A 20,155-nucleotide genomic window follows, 5' to 3' on the forward strand; every position below is an offset into this window, starting at 1 on the left:
CTCTGTGCCCTCTCAAATCCCTCTCTTATCCTGTGTATACCTCCAGCCTCCTAAAAGAGGCAGAAATTCATGCAGAGCAGCGTGAGTTTGAGCTGAATCGGCGTCGTCAGATGGGCCTGTCTGCCTCCCACCACTCTCTGGACAACATTGAGTTTGATAACAAAGAGGATGACCAGCACGACCAGCGCCTTCTAAGTCAGTTTGGCATCTGGTTCCTGGTGCGTAATCACAGGGTGTCGCTGTATCTGTCAGTAACAGGGAGCAGGCAAAAACGATGTGTATGGCACATTGCCCCTCATCACTTCTCTTTTCAATTTCCGAGTTTCTTTTTCACATCTGCAGGTAAGTCTGTGCACACCCAATGAGAACACGCCCACAGAGAGTCTGGCTCGGCTGGTCAGCATGGTCTTCCAGTGGTTTCACTCCACCGCCTACATGATGGACGACGAAGTCGGAAGCCTAGTGGAGAAGTTGAAGCCCCAGTTTGTCACAAAGTGGCTAAAGACAGTGTGTGAAGTGCGCTTTGATGTCATGGTCATGTGCCTACTGCCCAAACCTGTAGAATTTGCAAGGGTAAGATATTACAGCGTCATCATAAGATCATAGGATTTTAATACCTTACATGAAGGAGAGTTTTCACTGGTCTAAACTGGTCTATGCACATTTTTCTCAGGTGGGCGGTTACTGGGATAAGTCATGTAGCACAGTGACACAGCTGAAAGAGGGTCTGAACCGCATCCTGTGTCTAATACCTTACAACGTCATCAGTCAGCCACTGTGGGAGTGCTTTATGCCTGAGTGGCTGGAGGCCATCCGTACTGAGGTGCCCGACAACCAGCTCAAAGAGTTCCGGGAAGTGCTCAGGTATATCCATCTCCCTTAACTGTTCATGGCATATATTGCATGCAGTGGGCAGAGATGATTGCAGTAAAATTGCAGCACAATAATAATAAAAAAAAAACTTAAAATATTACAAGTTAGCATCACTCATTGTGTAACACTATCAAAGCATCGCTATGTGGATGAATTTATATGGTACTGCTGTTATTCTATTCACAGCAAGATGTTTGATATTGAGCTGTGCCCACTTCCCTTCTCTATGGAGGAAATGTTTGGCTTCATCAGCTGCAGATTCTCTGGCTACCCCGCGTCTGTGCAAGAGCAGGCTCTGCTGTGGCTTCATGTAAGCATGCACACACAAACACACGAAAGCACACAGAAACACGCCGTCCTGTGTCAAGTTCTCATCCCGCCGTTCTATCCACAGTGAGTGTGAATTGCACAGGTTGTCGTAGAGTGCGAGAGTCTGGGCAGGGGCCCTGCTGAATATGGATCTGGGTCACAGAATGAGACGGATGGAGATAGGAGGGATTTTGCCTTTCATCCCATATGCACTCACAGCTTGCCGCCCTGTATACATGGATCAATTTCAAGTTTTCTCTCACAACTGTGATCAAGAGATTGTATTAATTTAGCTGGAGTAAATAGGTCACGTTCACAGCAAATACAGAAGTTGAGCTTCAGTTGAATGTTTTCTCGGCATGTGGTGTGATAAAGTCACACAGGCAGCAGTCTAATTTTCTGCCAAATACGAAGCTTTTATATTACTAGCCAAAGTTTTTAAGGTATTAACTGACGCCGCCCAGTATTCCCAAAAAATAGACTAGAGTTATAAACCTGCATGTATTCAAAATAACTGTAATGCAGACATATACAAGTGTATGGTTTTAAGGATGACAAAAAGTAATAACACTAAATCTATTTACTTTGTGAGAAGTATATTAACCTTGTGATGCCTTCTAACACTAACCCTATGTTTTGGAGAAAAGGAAAAAATCCTGTGTGTTAGTTGAATGGCTGTTTGTCTCCAGAACTATTTATAGAATTGATACCATAGGGTTCAGGTTACGGTTATCACCGACTGATTGGTTTATGATTTAGACCACACAAGTAGCAAGTATAAATAAATGATCCACATTTTTGTGTGTCTCGTTGGAGCTCAGGTGCTGTCGGAGCTGGACATCGTGGTGCCTCTTCAGCTGCTGATTGGGATGTTCTCCGATGGAGTGAACTCTTTGAAGGAACTGGCCAATCAGAGGAAGGCACGCGCGTCAGATCTGACTGGCAACACTGGAGCTCGCAGGGTGAGGAGGACCGCAATGCTAAAAATACTCCTAAGAATAAGACAAAAGACATCAATCCCCGTTTTCAGCCTTTTGTTGCCATTCATTTCAGTGGCTGTTGACAACAACACAGATCAGAACACATCACCTCACTGTGCTCAGATCATCAGCTGAATAGCTATTATTAGGGCTTTGTCTGTCGATGTGTTTTTTGGATTAGGGGTGTACACGTTTCTATTCTTCTTGGTTCTATTTTCCACTGTTCATTTTGGAATAGACTGTATGTTACCATGGCAACCATCAATATCTAAATATAGCTCTCTTCAAGGGATTAATTGAATTTGGCTGTAATATAAATTTATGTTCAGAGACACCCACACATCCGCACAGATGGCTCCAGATTAAGTCGACATGCAGCTGATCCTGCTGTATTACTTCACGTTTAACTTTAGGAGATGTAAACATGCTTTGTGAGATTTGCTGTCATACCTTGCTTTTTGTCAGGATGGTGTTTGCTGTACACAGCAAACACAGCTTGCTGTAGCACTTGTTAAACAGAGAGCAGGTCAGGCTGCTGAGGGCAGCGTGTGCATGGAGCATGAGCTGGTGTGCCTGAGTTACGAGAAGATATATCATTTGTACTGTTAAAGAGAATACACTAGGAGTCAGTTTACAAGGTTTCATGATGCCATTGTGTATGAGACCGAGTGAACAGTCTGGCAGATTTTATATACTGCGTGAGCTCGATTAGTGAATGGCTCCCAGTTGTGCAGATGAGGCATTAAAGTAGGAGAGTTGGAGCACCACACTCTGGCAGAAACACATAAACACACACAGAGAGGGAGCTGACAACATTAGAAGTGACGAAGATGGACATAAACACAGAGACATCAGGAATGAGGAGAAGGCGTAGCTTCGAGCACGGCGTAATTGCTGTATAAAAGCCGCAAATGCTCAGTTTAGAATATTTTGACAGCTTTTTTTCAAATATTTGCAAGCATTGCCTTTCTATTACTTATAATAGATCTTTTATTTACACTTTTGTTTGTGGACCACATAATAAAATGTAACATAACATAATGAAAAAGGTATGTGATGCATATTGATATATACAAGTCTAACTGACATTTACAGCCTGGCAACGCTTTCTGTTTCATTTTAACGTGACCCTAACAGCTGAAGAGAAACACATATTTCAGTTTAATGACTATTCTCCTTTCTCACAGGTGAGTGTGGTGTCAGATCCAGGACGTCGAGGCCAGCACAACACTCTCAGCCCTTTTCCCAGCCCCTTCCGGAGCCCCTTCCGCAGCCCTCTTCGCTGCAGCCCTTTTAAAAACCTGGGTCATGCCGCTGGTCACTGCGCCCTGGACCTGGACTGTGATGACGATGACATGAACCTTGGCTGTTTCATTCTGATGTTTGACCTCATCTTAAAGCAGGTGACCACCTTCCTGATGAAAACCTACAATTGTGATTAAAGTTCTGTCTCTGATGCTTCTCTTTTGTGTGTCCTCGTGTTATAAACCTTCTTATTGTACAGCCATTCTCACATTATACAGTCTAGTTTAAGCGAGTCACTCTTCTCAGTCATTCATGTAGAGAAAAATGACACATACACACTATACAATGATAATAATACCCACCGGTGGGATCTTGAGATTTGTGTGTCGTGCTCTAATTTTTGTTCCTCTATTTTTATGGTCGTCTCCCCCCCGCTGTCCCAGATGGAGCTCCAGGATGACGGTGTGATGCTGGGTCTAGACAGCAGCCTGGGGAAGGATATCGTGGGCATCATCAACAATGTCTTCCAGGCCCCGTGGGGTGGCTCACACACCTGCCAGAAGGATGAGAAGGCCCTAGAGTGCAGCCTGTGCCAATCCAGCATCCTGTGCTACCAGCTGGGCTGTGAGCTCCTGGAGAGGCTGACCCCCCGGGAAGAGATACGCCTGGTGGTGAGACACACAGCATGCATTTTTATGCATCAACTTTGAATTAACCTTGTGCATTAGGCAGGCAGGGCTTTGGAATGAGTGCATGTAGCTCCACGTGTCCCAAACCACAGCGCCAAAAACAACACTGTGTCAAATTGTGCTACCTTTGTTTTGGAGTAAACACACAACATAAAGCATGCCTTTCACTCAGCTCCAACAAGTCTCATTCCTCCACAGGAGCCCACAGATTGTTTGGAGGAAACCTTGCTTACCCCTCCACCAGATTTCTCCATCGGGGTGGAGAATGAAAGCAAGGAAGGAGACAACCCGAGTGGCACGCACACCGACAACCCCAGCAGCCAATCTCCTGATCACGCAGGTGTGTATTGATCAGTTCTGCTTAAAACTTGATGTTTAAATTAATAATACCTGCCAGATGAATACCAATCATCCTTTAAGGGTTAACTGGACTTTAACTTAACTGGATTTTGGACTTGATGTATATCTAAGCTAGTTGACGCTTGTGACTTTTGACTTCTACTAATACAGTTTAGCAGTTTAACAGTTTGATACCAAATCTGAGAAACAGTGATATACATGAAGCCATAGAAAATTTCAGAAACCCAGTGAGATATTGTGAGTATGCAGGAAGGCTTGGTAGATATTGTTCTTGATGGACGGAACAGGATGAGCTATTTCCTCGTTTTTTGCCACAGTACAGGCAAAATTAAAAGTTCAATTGTTTTTTCTCTTTCTTTCCAGCAATGAAGAATAACTCTGATAAGAAGTTCTCCTACCAGCAGCTCCCTGTGTCTTTGAAGCTCATATACACCATTCTGCAGGTGCTTGGTCTGAATAACTGCATATCAAATCAAAGACTAGAGGCATTCAAAAATGTTTCTTTCGATTTATCTGAGTGCGTATGTGTTACACTGCGAGTCACACACGTCTTCTGCATTTTCAGGAAATGTCAAAGTTTGAGGAGCCTGATATTTTGTTCAACATGCTGAACTGCCTGAAGATCCTGTGTCTTCACGGAGAGTGTTTATACCTCGCCTGTAAGGATCACCCGCAGTTTCTGGCTTACATCCAGGAGAAGATGCTCATCCCTTGGTGTGTCCAGAGAACATGCAGAAAAAACACTGAACTCATGCATGCATTTGTTTACAGCTTTTAATTGTGCTAACTCCTTAAGTGACATTTGTGCTTCTGTCTCTTCTGTTTTCAGTCTGTGGTCGATGCTGAAATCAGAGTTTTGCCAGCTGGCTTCGTTGGCCGTGCCGCAGCTTCTCCACGCCCTGTCTTTGTCACACGGGGCAGACATCTTTTGGAATCTCATCAACACAAACTTCAACAGCAAAGACTGGAAAATACGATTTGAAGCCGGTGAGTCAAAGTAACAGCGTTAAATTTCAGACTCCGTGTCTTCCTAGGATGGTCGCAGACAGTTTGCGGCTTCATGTGCAGATATGATCATCAAAAATGGATATCTTTGGCTTAATGGTTTGTCTTTGTGGTTGCGATTGTAAATGATGAGGATCGCCAGGAAGAGGAGAGGAGGATCTGCTTATATAATAGGCTTCCCAAACCACTGCCTGCCCACATCTCCCCTATGTGTTGCCATGGTTACCTTGGTACAGGCAGCAAAGAGGAATTGTGGGATTAACGAGGGTTTTTTTCACATTGTGATTAGCAGAGAGGAGCTATTTGCTCTGTCCAAGTAGTGAACTGATGCATCACAATGTCAGCTTGCGATGCTGTTGATCTGTGTCATGACCAATGAGCACTTCTAATGTTATTATATCCATTTAGTAGGGTAGAAATATTGGTATAAATCTACACATGCATGTAATATATTCCTAAATGAAGTCAACTAGTGTTCTGACTCACTGCACGGTCCCACACTCGCCCACACCGACACCTAGCACTCAACACCACATTGGCTAAGAGCTCATGGGTATAAGAGTGCAGCGTCTATTTTTAGATTTTAATCTGAGGAATGATAAGTAAATCACTTTATTTATTGAAAGCATAGCCTTTGCTAAAAAAAAGAAGCATTTGGTTTTACCACCACATTGTGCGAAGACAAATATTTAGTAAAACATTAACTCATCTCAGTCATCTTCCTCTGTGACCTCTGGGCTGATTCTGTTTATTGAATCATGGAATTATATGAAGACATCTGGCAGCTCACTTGCTCCGTCTTTGTCTGCAGCAGTAATTCATTTCTTTCTCTATTCTCACGAAATCCTCTCAGTCGAGAAGGTAGCAGTGCTGTGTCGTTTCCTGGACATTGGTGCAGTGACAAAAAACCACTTACTGAAGTATGCCTTGGCTCACGCTTTCTGTTGCTTCCTGGCCTCTGTGGAGGATGTCAACCCTGCTGTGGCCACCAGGGCCAGGCTGCTACTAGACACAATCAAGAGGCCATCCCTTCAGGTGCTTTGCTCTTGTTTTTAGCAACAAAATTTCTGTTTATTTTTCGCGTGAAGGATAAATAAATTAAGCATTCTCACTAAGACAGGGTGTGTTGGTGTGCATTTAATTATAGTTTTGGTATTTATGTGTTGAAAGCTGTAAATTTTATTTATGGATTTTCTATGTAAAAAGATTGTACTTGTTGTGCATTTTTAGGGCTTATGCCTGTGTCTGGATTTCCAATTTGACACTGTGGTGAGAGATCGTCCCATTATTCTCAGTAAACTCCTACTCCTGCACTTTCTGAAGAAAGATATCCCCGCGCTTAGTTGGGAGTTTTTCGTCAACCGATTTGAAACATTATCTCTGGAGGCTCAGCTGCACCTGGACTGCAACAAAGAGTTTCCCTTCCCTACTAGTATGTATCTGCCATGTCCCCATTCAGATGTTTTACACCTGTAAGAGAAGATTTACAACTTAACAGTGCTTCAAGTAAGCTTTGCAATCCTTGTTTCTTTGACAGCTATTACAGCTGTACGAACCAATGTAGCTAACCTCAGTGATACAGCGATGTGGAAGATACGACGGGCCCGTTTCGCGAGGAATCAGCAGAAGAGTGTGCGCTCCCTCCGTGACAGTGTAAAAGGAGGCACGGACGCCCAGTCTAAAAGAGCCTTTTCACTCCCTGAGTCACTGAGCAACCGACTACGTGAGTAGAAGACATCAGCTGTCAGGCTGTCAGTCTTATTTCTAACCTGTCTCAAAAAGTCTGTTGTTAAAAAGTGTTTGCAAATAGCATTTGAGACTTTTTTAAGTGCTTTGGCTCACATGCTATGACATAGAAGTCTATAAAAAAACAACTTTCTATTTGGAAAATGACCTGCCATTATAGATTCTGTCACAAAGTGACGATCATTGCCTTTAAAAAAAAAGAAAAAGAATCCTTTTCTATTTGCAAATACTGTTTGACCAAGGTCCTGGTCCATTTTCCTAATGTTTCTCTCCTCACTTATATGTTCCCGACGCTCATTTCACTTAAATGTTTTATCTGTGGCTCTCCACAGAAGGCTGTCTGAGTTTCTGAGATACTCGTGCTGCCTTCAAACACAGGTTTATCTGGTTGATCCAAATGCCCTCAATCTTTATAACATTTGGATTTCACGCCCTTTAAATCAAAAGTATACGCGTCTCTTTGTGTGCGCATATGTGTTGGAAGATGATGAAGCTCAGACATGTGTCCTGTGCTACCTCCCATGTACGCTCTCCTAAATCTTGCTCTTCATATGTGGTTTTTAGCTCTAAGGCTTACGAGGCAAGAGCTCTCTGCCCCGACACTGGGAGATATGATAGAGAAAGTCCTGCCAGGTAAATAACATTCCAAGTCTTCATCATATTGGAGAAAAAGTACAGTAAGACTTTCATGAAAACTATGTTCAAATATTAAATATTTAGTATTATACAGTATTATTGAAAATTCTCAACACAACCCTCATTTCCTTGTATTTTGCTTCCAAGGACCTGGACGGTCAATAATTTTTTAAAGCAATAGTTCTCCGGGCTTTCTGAAGGTCTTTCAAACGTTTGCTTTGAAAGATCTTTTACTCATTACCCTTGTACACGGCCATTTTTAGATGAATGTTTAGTTTTTTATATACAGTATGTTAAGCCACGTAACAATGATCTATGAATCATTCAAGCATAAAAAAGACATGATGAACTAGTATTGTGTCTACACATAACCAACAATTTGTTCCTATTTCTTTAGTTTAAACAAGCAGAAAAGACTTGTTTAACTATGAGTAACTATGCCAAATTACACAAGAAGTGGATTTAGAATCAGTAGCAACGACTTATGGAGAGATGAATCCTTAACATGGTGAACATCTGTGGAGGAGGCGGGAGAGAGGTACAAGAGCCATCTGTAAAACATGGTGCCCTGTCATGGCTTGGGGTTCTATTTCAGCCAGTGGCATTAGGGATCTTGTCAAAATTGATGGAATTATGAACACAGAAAAGTGTTGTCAGATTTGGATGCTCTGGAAAGCATCTGATTGGCAGCTTTATTTTCTGCATGGCAGTGATCCCAAAGATATTTGCAGTGCCGTAAAAGCATACCTGCATAGAAAAAAAACACACAGTGTTACACATCCTGGACTTCAACATTATTGAAACAGTGTGGCATCATCTTGACAGAGAATGAAACAAAAGGCAGCCAACATCCAAAGAAGAGCTTTGAATGTCCTTCAAGAAGCCCGGAGAACTATTTGTGAAGACTACTTAAAACTTCCATAAGAGAGTTTAGACTGTGGTGGAGAATAAAGGTGGTCATACCAAATATTGAATTTCAAGCTTGTTAGAGTTTGACAAACTTTATTTCCATCTATATGACTTCACATATTTCAATAAGTCACTGCGCCTATTTTCTTTGCAAAATATAAAGAAATGAGCGGTGGCTGAAGAGTTTTGCACTTTATTGTACATAAAAAATAATGTTTGGTCTATAGTGGCAGTCATTGTTCTTTCATCCTACTTTCTGGGCTAAAGCAATCCTGACACGGAACGAAAAACTAGACAGTCTGTTGTGCGTTTACCCCATTTACATATTCCATGAACACATTGTAGTGATGTATGTATACAGCATGATAATGGCTCCAGCTCTCTTGGCAGAGAAATGGACAGGATGAGCTGACACCCCTCCACCTCTGTGTTGTTATCCTCCCTGCTACCGCACCCCTACCCTCTCCCCATCTTATCTCCCTGTCTGCAGCACGTTATCTCCCGCACTTTAACCCTGACGCTTCAGCCCCTCTTGCAGGCCAGACCCCTTCTCCCGAGGACGACACCATCATCAGAGACCTGCTCCCTGAGAACGCTGGCGTCGATCACCAGACGGTTCACCAGCTGATCATGGTCCTCATGAAATTTATGGCCAAAGACCAAAGCAGTGCTGAGGCAGATATTGGTAGTGCCAAGGCTTTCAACACAGTGAAGCGTCATCTGTATGTGCTGCTGGGGTATGATCAACAGGAAGGCTGTTTCATGATTGCACCTCAGAAGATGCGCACCTCCACCTGCTTCAACGCCTTCATCGCTGGCATTGCACAAGTAACTGAAATATAATCAAATGTTTGCACCTGCATATTAAGCTTATTGCGAAAGAGTACCTGAACGTCGCAACTGCCAGTGAATTTAACTTATTTGCTCACAGGTACTGGACTACAATATCGGTTTGGGAAAGCAGCTGCTCCCTCTTGTGGTCCAGGTGTTGAAGTACTGCACGTGTCCCCAGCTGAGGCACTATTTTCAGCAGCCTCCTCGTTGCTCCCTGTGGGCCCTTAAACCACACATTCGGCAGATGTGGCTCAAAGCACTTCTTGTTATCCTTTACAAGGTACTTAATATTTTTTATTGCATGAATAACTGTACATTGAGTCTGATACATAATGCCACCTAACCTCTAAGATATTTCTTTTTATGTTTTCGTGACATATTTTCTTCAATCTTTTGTACAAAATGAGCTTACATTGTTTTTATGCACCATAGTACCCTTACAGAGATATGGATGGCAGTAAAGTGGTCCTCCATTTGATCCACATCACCATCAACACACTGAATGCACAGTATCACAGCTGTCGCCCCCATGCTACAGCAGGACCACTCTACAGTGACAACTCCAACATAAGCCGCTATAGCGAGAAAGAAAAAGGTGGGAAAAGTAGCAAATGCGTTGTCTGTATCGGCAGTAGATGATGATGATGATTAGAATATGATAATATGATATATGTCATAGATCATTATGCTAGAATAGGAGGGAAAAGACATTGTTCAGTCAGGCAGATTATGACTTTTTAATGCTACATTAATGCAGCGCTCAAGTACATTTCACATATTTGTTCTCCACATTAGAAGAGGACAGTGTATTTGATGAGTCAGACGTCCATGACACGCCGACTGGTGCTGCTAACAAGGAGTCACAGACCTTCTTTGCTCGCCTGAAGAGAATTGGTGGCAGCAAGTCTGTGAAATACCAGCCGGTAGAGCTGAATGCCAAGAGAAGTAAGAGGCAGAGGCTTTCAATGTCAAGTGCGCTCTATATTAAGCAAATTGATTCAGTCTTTATCATACAATAATATTTTTTTGTGGTTCGGTCTCATTTTCTTTCCTTGCATCAGGTGAAATTGAGCTGTCAGAGTACCGTGAAGCTAGCGCCCTTCAGGATAGCATCCTGCACTGTGTGCGGGAGGAGAGCACCAGGAGAAAGAGGCTACAGGCAATCCACAAGCAGAAGTCTTTGGATATTTCCAACACGGATTCCATTCTATTCAGTTTGGACGAACATCGGCGCAAGTCCTGCATTGATCGTTGCGACATGCAGGTGCCCCCTGTAGTCCTGCCCCCATCCTCTACTACTCCCCACAACAGGTATCATGGGATAGGATCCTCTGATGGCTCTTCATTTCGGGTTGATCCCGTGGACCGACGGGGCTCTCGAGGTGGCCAGTCTGACATCTCCAAGCCCGTCATACCAGAGGTCCGGCTCAGCTGCATGGAGACTTTTGATGACAAAACAGATCAGGGCTCTTTAGAGGGATCAGCTCAGGGAAAGGACGATCAAGACCTGATTGACCTCTCCTCTGACTGCACCTCAATTCCAGAAAAGCATTCGCTGCTCTCCATGTCTGACAGCGACTCCTTGGTCTTTGAACCGCTACCACCTCTGAGGATTGTGGAAAGTGATGAGGAGTTTGATCTTAACACCATCATAGGCTCCAAGTTTAGTGGGAGTCCAAAAGTCTCAGCTTCTCCTGCAAGCAGCAACACTTTGCGACTGTCCCCCGTTGTTCAGGTGAGTGTGGAGGACTGCTCCACTGCCAAAAAGACCCCAGAGCTTGTGGTGGGAGAGAGGTGCTCACAGCAGAAATTTGAAGGAAAGGAGCCTATCCGTGTGCCTCGCAGCACCTCTCTGGAGCTCCCTGACCGATCAGAGAACATCTCCCATGAAAGCCCCATGACCTTAAAGCAGAAGAGAGACCTGCTGAGAAAGTCCCCACATGTCCCTGTCACCTCGCTAGATGACACATGTGCGACCCCGGAAGAAATCAGGACTCTTATAGGACCCAGCACCAGTCCCTCTGGCAGGACTATCTTCCTTGACATCCCCGAAGACAAAGCGGAGCCGCCTTCCTCACCAGAGAAGAGCAAGAGCAACAGCAATGACGAAGAAGAAGGGGATGGAGACGATGAAGAGGAGGACGATATGGGCGACGAAGCAGACAGCGACCCCAAACCTGACAACGCAGATGAGAACGATGAAGCTGAGTTTAAAATCCAGATTGTTCCCCGACAGCGTAAACAGAGAAAGATAGCTGTGAGCGCCATCCAGAGGGAATACCTGGACATCTCGTTCAACACGTTCGACAAGCTGGGTGCTGAGCAGACCGCAGAAACAGGTAAAGAGAAAGGACACGTGAACAAAAACCAGAGCGTGCTGTTGTTGATTTCAAAAATGTCTTTTAAGAAAATCTTGTAAAATATTATTTATTACTTTTTGTACAAGTCTGGTCAAAAGTGAATATTTTAAGAGATCAAACTATTGTAGAATAATTCCAGCTAAACTTAAAGCACTGTAGCTGATTTACTACACATAAGTTCTACTTTAAGCCAGAAAAAGACAATCCTGAGGTGTTGTCACAGTTTATTTATATTCGGCTGACTCACATCAGCTGTTTCTTAGTGACGTAAGCCTACAGAGATGCTGCCTAAACCAGCCATTTATAAATTAGCTTTGTTACAACTTTTAACTCTGAATATTATTCATTTATTATTTTATCTCTTTACTTCCTTATTGTTGTTTTAAAAAAATCCATTTTCTTGCATTTCTTTTATTATGAAATGCTTATTTTGTCATCAGAGCGAAATGATCATCACTCATTACCAGAAATACTAACCACTCTTGCCATGCATTGCCCCTTTTCATGTTTTTGTGTGTGTGTGTGTGTGTGTGTGTGTGTGTACTTTTCCAATTATACAATGAGGTTTTAATGTAAAAGTAAAAGACTGAATCAGATTTTTATTGCACTTTAATTGCCCACATGGCACCAAATCATGCCTCTATTGAGATTATGTAACAACATGCTAAACTTCATATAACATTTTTTCTCTTAAATTATCACTTAAAAATGTTAGACATCTATGTATTGTTTTACTGATTATTGTTGGAAGACTTCTGGTATATATTCTGATGCCTTGCAGATCACAAAGTAATGTCTACCCTAGAAAAGCCACGAGAATCTGCCTCAGCACCAACACTCGAAGCTGCTATACCTGAAACAAGTCATCGCTCTTCAGTGTCAAGTAGGAGCCAAAAACTCACTACATCATCTCCTCACCGACTTCAGTTAAATTGTTTTTTGTGTATTACTAGTGCGATGTCTAACATACCATAACCTATTATTTATATGTTTGTCTCTGATTCACTTTTTACAATTTTGTAATGGAGCTTGAAATATTAAATTAACATCACATAATATACATTTCTAACAACACAGGAAAAAATACCAATATGTAATGTTTTAAGCTTTAATTTATAACTAGTGCAACTTGAATCTGTTATAATAATGGTTTAGTTAATCAGGACTAAGGCTAAATGACCTAAAGTCTAACCCTTATTGGTTAGACTGAAATGAGTTATACTGACAGTTAAAACAAGGTACTGTTTTCTTGTCTTTCTCTGACCTCTAGCTCAGTACCGGCAGGTGAAACGAGGCTCTCTGGGAGCTTTAACCATGAGCCAGCTTATGAAGAGACAGCTGGAGCATCAGTCCAGCGCACCACACAACATCTGCACCTGGGAGACGGGTCAGTCACTTCACTGTGGACATTTTTCAGTTATAACCTTTTGAGGAGACAGTGACATAATAACACATGCAAGAACACCAGACACCCACCAGAGTTAACTGAAATTAAAAGAAGAGGATAGTAAAACACCTCCTAATAGATGGTGATGTTTTTATATGTTTTTATAGCCATTACACTGAAAACTGACTATAAAATGTGATTCAGCAAATTTACATCTTTTTTATTTAACTAATAAACTAACTAGTTATATTATTTTAGGAATGATGTAAGAGGAATGATGATGCAAGAGGGCTTTTAAATTACAATAAAAGCCCTCTTATGTACATGCCCTATTACAGGCAGTATTAGTACCCTCATTTGAAAATCTCTGTTTGAGCTAATCCGAATATATTTTCATTTAAATAAATACACTGAATCTAAACTTCAATCAAATTTCTTGTGTGCTACAAGGTGAAAAGGAAATGTTTTTTATGACTGATATTTTTCCATTGTAGGTCCTACGAAGACCAGTCTCCTCTCAGCACCGAGCACAGTCAGCATGTTCGTCCCTGCACCCGAGGAGTTCATTGACGAGCAGCCTACCACGATGTCTGACCGGTGAATCAATCACTTAGTAGCTATATCTATCAAGCTGTATTAAAGTCAAACTATTATTGATTTATTGGAGAATTGCAAATCTATTTGTACTGGTGCCAACAACAATAAAACCAGAAACTAACTTTTAGCCCGAGTGCTCGAGATCCTGTGACAGCAGAGATCACATTGTCTTTACATTATGTCCATGTGGTATAACTGCTATTTCAGGGTAAATGCTGCCACTAATTAACAGTAATGAACTAAAAGAGAACTGAAAAGGATTCAGAATGTCAGATGTTGTAGGAGCTTTGGAAAAAGTCCTAAAATATTCCCATCAAAATTCCCTACAGAGCTAATTTTTGCAGCTTTTTATTTTAACTTGTTGAATTGGAATTATGCATCAGAGCTGGTCTCCGTCACGCCCCGGAGTTAAAAAGCAAAAGTTAAAAAGGGTGTCTGGAAAGAAGTGTTCTACACATTGCTTGTTGGCTTTGCAAGTGACGAAGCAGCAGCTGCAATCAGCCGATAGAAAGAAACAGCCGCACCCCTGTGTGGAAGCACTGGCTTTAACCTCATCACATCATTCACATTAAGAACCTGCAGTCCACCAAGCTGTAAAACACATTACAGAACTGACTCATTCTCACATATTTATCGGTTCTTAAACCTTCTGCTGTTGATCTCAGTAAATTTAACAGGGTGGCTCCTTCCCTGTCTGGATATTTAAAGATGTTGGTAAAAGAGTAACAATGTTTTGAAGATGACTTTGCAGGAAAGCAGAAAAGTGCGTCTAAGCCATTTTCTTAGGGAAAAAGGTTTTTCCCTAAGTTTTGATAATTCTCTCTGCAAACATTTTGACATTATTTCATATTGAAGCTGAATGGCTCAGCTGGCCAAACAGCACTAAGTGGAAGTAGAAATTTATTCTTTTAATTTCTTTTTAAGTTTAATTTAAAAAAGTAAATTATTATTGTATTATTGTAAACACTGTGGTTACATTTTTAAGAACTGAACTTTCAATTCAATTCAATTTATATGGTGTCAATTTACAACAACAGTCGCCTCAAGGCGCATTATATCATAAGTTAGACCCTACAATGACCCCCTATGAGCTAGCACTTTGGGGACAGTGGGAAGGAAAAACTCCCTTTTAACAGGAAGAAACCTCTGGCAGAACCGGGCTCAGGGAGGGGCGGCCATCGGCCACAACTCGATTAGTTAAAGTTAATAAATGTGACACTTAAAGAATAAATATTCTAACAGGCTTCAGATGATTATATAGGATTGGAGGTGTTGAGGGCTGCTGTTACAGTGGTGCGTGCTCACATTAAACATGGTCAAAGTTTTATATAATGACTAGGTACAAAATAGCCAAAAGCTTAGGGCTCAGACTGCTCAAAGCACTCAATTTCACCCAGTTTTTTTCCTATCCTGATTTCAGAGAGAAGAGATATTCCTAATATGGTCATCCAATGCACACAGCTCTGGCTGTGAGCACTGATCAAGCAGTTTGTGAAGGGCAGCCAATCAGAAAAATGAGCTTAAAGAGAGGAGAGTTAAAACTGCTTGTTGCAGACTGTGGATGATTGAAGGGGCTGCAACAGACCGAGTACTGAACTTTAGATAGTGCAAAGCTTTTGTAGTGGAGTCGAAAAAAAACCCTGAATCTTAAAATGAGCAAAATAGATCTGTTTTTATGCTAAATCTAGCCTGGTGTATTTCCGTGTGATGTCTCAGGTGCCGGGACTGTGCAGCTGTTCTGGAAGAATATGATGAGGAGACTCTCAGCCTCGCTGTGGTGGTTCTTTCCATGTTCATTCACCTCAGCCCGGATTTGGCTGCCCCTATGCTTCTTGACATCATGCAGTCTGTGGGCAGGTACAACAGCTCCAGTAACCATCCCTGCAATCTCCATCCACACAGCACTTCACCGTTAAATGAAGTTTCATAACTCACTCTTAGAGCTCATGCATAATTCATCTCTGAGTCCTAATCTGCTGCTTTGACTTCTCTCAGGTTGGCATCCAGTAGCAATTTTTCTGGACAAGCTGAGAGGTATGAGACATAAAAGCCATAACACCAATGTGTGCAGATGTTCACTGTGCTTATAGATGACTTTAATAGTATATGTCAAGTGTGACTGCCCTTCTAACACAGCCATTCTCCCTGCGATGTCCTGCAGTATGTTGATCCCAGGGAATGTAGCAGGTGTAGCCAAGCAGTTCCTGCGCTGTATGTTTCACCAGCTGGCTCCTAACGGCATCTTGCCCCAGCTCTTCCAGAGCAACATAAAAGGTCTGTTTAAAAACCTGAAAATTCAGCTTGAATTTGTCATAGAAAAGAAACTTAGCTTCACACTTTATTGTAATGTAGCTACTTTTAAACATTCAATCTAACATCATAAGTTCCCATTGTACAAACTGCTCCCTTCTTTTTCTTTTAACAGATGGAAGTTTTCTGAGAACACTTGCATCCTCGCTGATAGATTTCAATGAGCTCAGTTCTGTTGCTGCTCTCAACATGCTCCTCGAGGTGGGATTTTTTCTTCATGTTGACGTGTTGAGTCATTCAACCAGCAGGAGGAGCTCTTGTCAAAGCAAAAGATTTGATGTCGCCAGCTTCATGTGCAGCGTAGGCCCATCTTAAACATCACATCATCTGGGCATTTCAGGAAACCTGCTTTGATCTGCACTCCTCTGCTAGTTTATTGTACTGATATCTAAATAAAAATGGGCAAGATAAGAACCTACTGATGCACGCGCTCATCCGTGCAGTCATCTGTACTTCAGTGTCCTAAATCCACTGCTCTCATCATGAGCATTGTGACTGATCAGGAGTGAAATGATGGAAATATCTTCACTTATAGAATGTCATTATATAACCCCTTTTTATGGTTTATGCCTCCCTGCCTCCCAGGGCTTGAACAACAAAAAGAATCTTCCAGCAGGGGGCACAATGCTGCACTGCCTGGACAACATTGCCACCTTCATGGAGGCACTCCCCATGGACTCTCCCAGCAACCTGTGGACAACCATCTGCAACCAGTTCCAGACCTTCCTCACAAAACTGCCCTCTGTGCTTCCTCTGAAGGTAGATATCAACTCGTCCGAGTACTTAGTCATGGTCTTATGTGATTACTGTCGGAGGAAAACGCATCCAGCGGTGCACTCGTATGGTTTAAAAGGACAGAATCTTAAAACTGTAATTGATTTGACTCTGACACTTTTACCTTGGAGGTCAAATTAGTGTGCAATCATTTGCAACCCTCACAAGCACAGGGGAGAGGTCAACTTACTTTGCAATGTGTGTCTCATTAGTGTCCTATGGATTCCAGTTTAAGGATTATCATTTGCCTGCTGAAAATCCCAACAACAAATGCAACTCGGGTAAGTTCAAAGCAGAACGTCAGTGTCTCCTCTTTCTGCCCTTTAATAACTAACCTATTTCTACGTTTCTTCCATCACACAGAGTCTCCTGGAGCCCTTTTCCAAGCTGCTGAGCTTCGTCATCCAGTATGGAACATTCGGTCTCTCCTACCTTGTGGAGCTCTGTGGACTTTGTTACAAAGCCTTCAATAAGGTACTTTCGTGTGTCTGCAGCTTGTAAGAAGTCTTGAAAGAGTTAAACCCTTCAAACTAATCTGCAGTTTGCTGCTCTCTCACTCATCACTTTTTTTGGTGCTACACCTACTTCCCCGACACTCCAGTCAGCCTGAAATGTGGCCGTGTGTCACAGATGATTAAGTAGGCAATCAGCCAGTATTGATTAACATGATTAGTTGGTGTGCTAGGACCGAGGATGTATGGTGTGTTTCTCCGTGGCTGCCTCAGACGGCGATGGAGCCAGGGCTGTCTGCACTGTTCGGACAGATGAATCCTCAGTCCTCCACCACTGTCAGCACAGCGTGGTTTATGCCTCTTGTGGTATTGATTTTTTTTTTACAGCCGCTTTAATTCCTGACCTTATAATATCCTCATTTCAAAACTCAGAGTTGCTGTGAATGATTGCTTTTGGATCTTCACCCTCTGCCGTTTTTTTTTTTTAATGGTAAGGTGAGGTGTCAGGGAAGAGCCGATTTTCAATAATTTGTTTCAACTCAGTTCAGTTTTGGAGGTCAGGTGTTAAGGACACACATTAGAGCTCTCTGGACCTACTAAAGTTGGTCACATCATGCATCACTTGTCACCTCTGCATCGCCCTGTATGATGAGGAGCCTTGTGGCTTAAGAACGGCCTTTTAATTTGCTATTTTCCAAACTTACATGCTCCATTAAGTTTTAATCACCAGAGTGCTGCATCCAGGTACGTGCATTAGCAAGCCACGCAGTGAGAACTGTCAGCTCTGCATTGTGCATGAGCAGAAGATCATGTGCTTGCTCCTAACATAAGCAAACATGACTACAAAAAGAAAGCGAGAGACAAACTGGAAGTCAGAAGATGACAGTGTGGTTTGTAAACAGGCAGCTGGGCTTTGTGTGGAAGGGATGAACAAAGAGAGCAGCCTGTCCTCCGGGAGGGAGAAGGCTGCCTGACAGCCTCATCTGAGCTGCCTGGGACTCTGGGAGGAGAGATCTGGACTGGCCTAAATCTACTCCTCGGCTTTCACTATTCTCCGTCTCCCCGGCTTTCCTCCCTCCCCTCTCGCTGCCTGTCCTTCCCCCTCTATTCAAGCTACAGAGTTTATGCTCTCCTCGCAGCATGAGTAAGGCAGAGTGATAATAGAAAAAGGCAGTCTTGCTGCATCAGTACATTTACTACACTCTCTATCTTCTCGCATCCAGGAGAGAGATAAGTTCTACATGTCCCGCATTGTGGTGTTAGAGCTCCTGCAGGCTCTCAAGTTCAAGTCTCCTCTGCCTGACACAAACTTGTTACTTCTGGTTCAGGTAAAAAAACAAAAATCTCTCCTATCCATCTCGGTTTACGAGAGCCAGAAAATCACAGCAATTCAATCTGACTGCAATTCTATAACTCCATGTGGATTTTGCCAGTTTGTTTGTGCAGATATCGGCACACGGCTAGCGGAATCCACCATCATCCAAAAGCACATGATCTCAACGCTGCCGGGGGTGAGACTTAAATCGCTGTGTGCTACACTGTCTTATTAAAATCAGGCTCATAAAACAGCAGGAAATATAGACAGGCTCCACTGTGATTCCTCCTAAAGGATAAACTGCTGTTTCTCTCTACAGTGCACGACGGCAGCAATGGAATGCATGCGGCAATATATAAGTGAGCTCTTGGACTTTATTGCAGATATGCACACACTAACCAAACTTAAAGTAAGTCTTCTGTGTGTGAGTTTACAATTTGGACATATCTCATGTGGAGAGTTTTGTTTTTCATCCTTATCTTTTCTTCACTCCAAATCTGCTCTTCAGAGCCATATGAAGGCTTGTTGTCAGCCACTGCACGAGGACACCTTTGGGGGCAACCTGAAAGTGGGCTTGGCACAAGTCGCAGCCATGGAGATCAGCAAAGGCAATCACCGCGATAACAAAGCTGTTGTGCGTTATCTTCCCTGGCTTTATCATCCGCCATCCACCATGCAACAGGGGTAAAAATGATGAGACTAAGACTGACTGACTTAATAAGAAAAATGAATGGTGAAAGAAGAAATGCACACTGTGTTGTTAATTGATTTGTTGAATTCATTTTCATTTTTTTCTTTCTCTCTAGGCCAAAAGAATTCATTGAGTGCGTGTCCCACATTCGTCAGCTGTCCTGGCTTCTTTTGGGCTCCCTGACGCACTGTGCCCTGCACCAGGGCTCCACCTCCTGCATGCCCATCCCTCTCGACGCTGGCTCCCACATTGCAGACCATCTTATCGTCATCCTGATTGGCTTCCCAGAACAGTCGAAGGTCTGGCAGACACAAATCTCTTCAAATGATCACACTCAGATTTTTCCAGATGCGATTTGTGGCAACCACAATGGCCTTGTCAGTTTTGGTCTCGGTCCTTATCCTCAGACGTCGGTGCTGCACATGTGCTCCCTGTTCCACGCCTTCATGTTCGCCCAGCTGTGGACCATCTACTGCGAGCAGGCAGCCGCCGCTCCCTCCCTGCAGAACCAGAACCAGACAGAGTTTTCTTCCAGCGCCATCCTCACGGGCCTCGAGTTCTGGAGTCGGGTTACACCCAGCATCCTGCAGCTTATGGCCCACAATAAAGTTGTAAGTGCTGCGCGGTATCCTTTGCAAACATCCGTCTAAGACAGTCAGGACTGTCGCTGTGGAAGAATGGTG

At 42.9% G+C, this 20,155-nt stretch overlaps 1 protein-coding gene across 7 annotated transcripts in view; it reads left to right on the top strand.

The window, feature by feature from the left end:
- Positions 1–20,155, top strand: part of LOC102288613 (unc-79 homolog, NALCN channel complex subunit) — a 34,417-nt gene that overhangs the window by 11,741 nt on the left and 2,521 nt on the right. For 4 of the 7 annotated variants that reach the window (XM_005916710.3, XM_005916711.3, XM_005916715.3 and 1 more), the window contains 36 exons: positions 47–218; positions 343–573; positions 674–864; positions 1,060–1,183; positions 2,004–2,144; positions 3,350–3,565; positions 3,851–4,078; positions 4,295–4,436; positions 4,820–4,899; positions 5,022–5,170; positions 5,286–5,443; positions 6,315–6,496; positions 6,692–6,893; positions 6,999–7,184; positions 7,772–7,840; positions 9,243–9,580; positions 9,684–9,866; positions 10,019–10,181; positions 10,382–10,531; positions 10,648–11,925; positions 12,728–12,829; positions 13,217–13,333; positions 13,828–13,930; positions 15,647–15,787; positions 15,926–15,964; positions 16,092–16,204; positions 16,356–16,441; positions 16,826–16,999; positions 17,227–17,295; positions 17,378–17,488; positions 18,690–18,794; positions 18,900–18,977; positions 19,101–19,190; positions 19,290–19,465; positions 19,588–19,771; positions 19,880–20,083. In XM_005916710.3, coding sequence (XP_005916772.1) covers positions 47–218; positions 343–573; positions 674–864; positions 1,060–1,183; positions 2,004–2,144; positions 3,350–3,565; positions 3,851–4,078; positions 4,295–4,436; positions 4,820–4,899; positions 5,022–5,170; positions 5,286–5,443; positions 6,315–6,496; positions 6,692–6,893; positions 6,999–7,184; positions 7,772–7,840; positions 9,243–9,580; positions 9,684–9,866; positions 10,019–10,181; positions 10,382–10,531; positions 10,648–11,925; positions 12,728–12,829; positions 13,217–13,333; positions 13,828–13,930; positions 15,647–15,787; positions 15,926–15,964; positions 16,092–16,204; positions 16,356–16,441; positions 16,826–16,999; positions 17,227–17,295; positions 17,378–17,488; positions 18,690–18,794; positions 18,900–18,977; positions 19,101–19,190; positions 19,290–19,465; positions 19,588–19,771; positions 19,880–20,083 — 6,475 coding nt within the window. The remainder of the gene's footprint in view (positions 1–46; positions 219–342; positions 574–673; positions 865–1,059; positions 1,184–2,003; positions 2,145–3,349; positions 3,566–3,850; positions 4,079–4,294; positions 4,437–4,819; positions 4,900–5,021; positions 5,171–5,285; positions 5,444–6,314; positions 6,497–6,691; positions 6,894–6,998; positions 7,185–7,771; positions 7,841–9,242; positions 9,581–9,683; positions 9,867–10,018; positions 10,182–10,381; positions 10,532–10,647; positions 11,926–12,727; positions 12,830–13,216; positions 13,334–13,827; positions 13,931–15,646; positions 15,788–15,925; positions 15,965–16,091; positions 16,205–16,355; positions 16,442–16,825; positions 17,000–17,226; positions 17,296–17,377; positions 17,489–18,689; positions 18,795–18,899; positions 18,978–19,100; positions 19,191–19,289; positions 19,466–19,587; positions 19,772–19,879; positions 20,084–20,155) is intronic. The other 3 variants (XM_005916712.3, XM_005916713.3, XM_005916714.3) reach the window with 3 other exon arrangements.

The sequence above is a fragment of the Haplochromis burtoni genome, unplaced genomic scaffold, assembly GCF_018398535.1.
Source record: "Haplochromis burtoni strain Fernald_Lab_line unplaced genomic scaffold, NCSU_Asbu1 Contig_16, whole genome shotgun sequence".
Classification (NCBI taxonomy): domain Eukaryota; kingdom Metazoa; phylum Chordata; class Actinopteri; order Cichliformes; family Cichlidae; genus Haplochromis; species Haplochromis burtoni.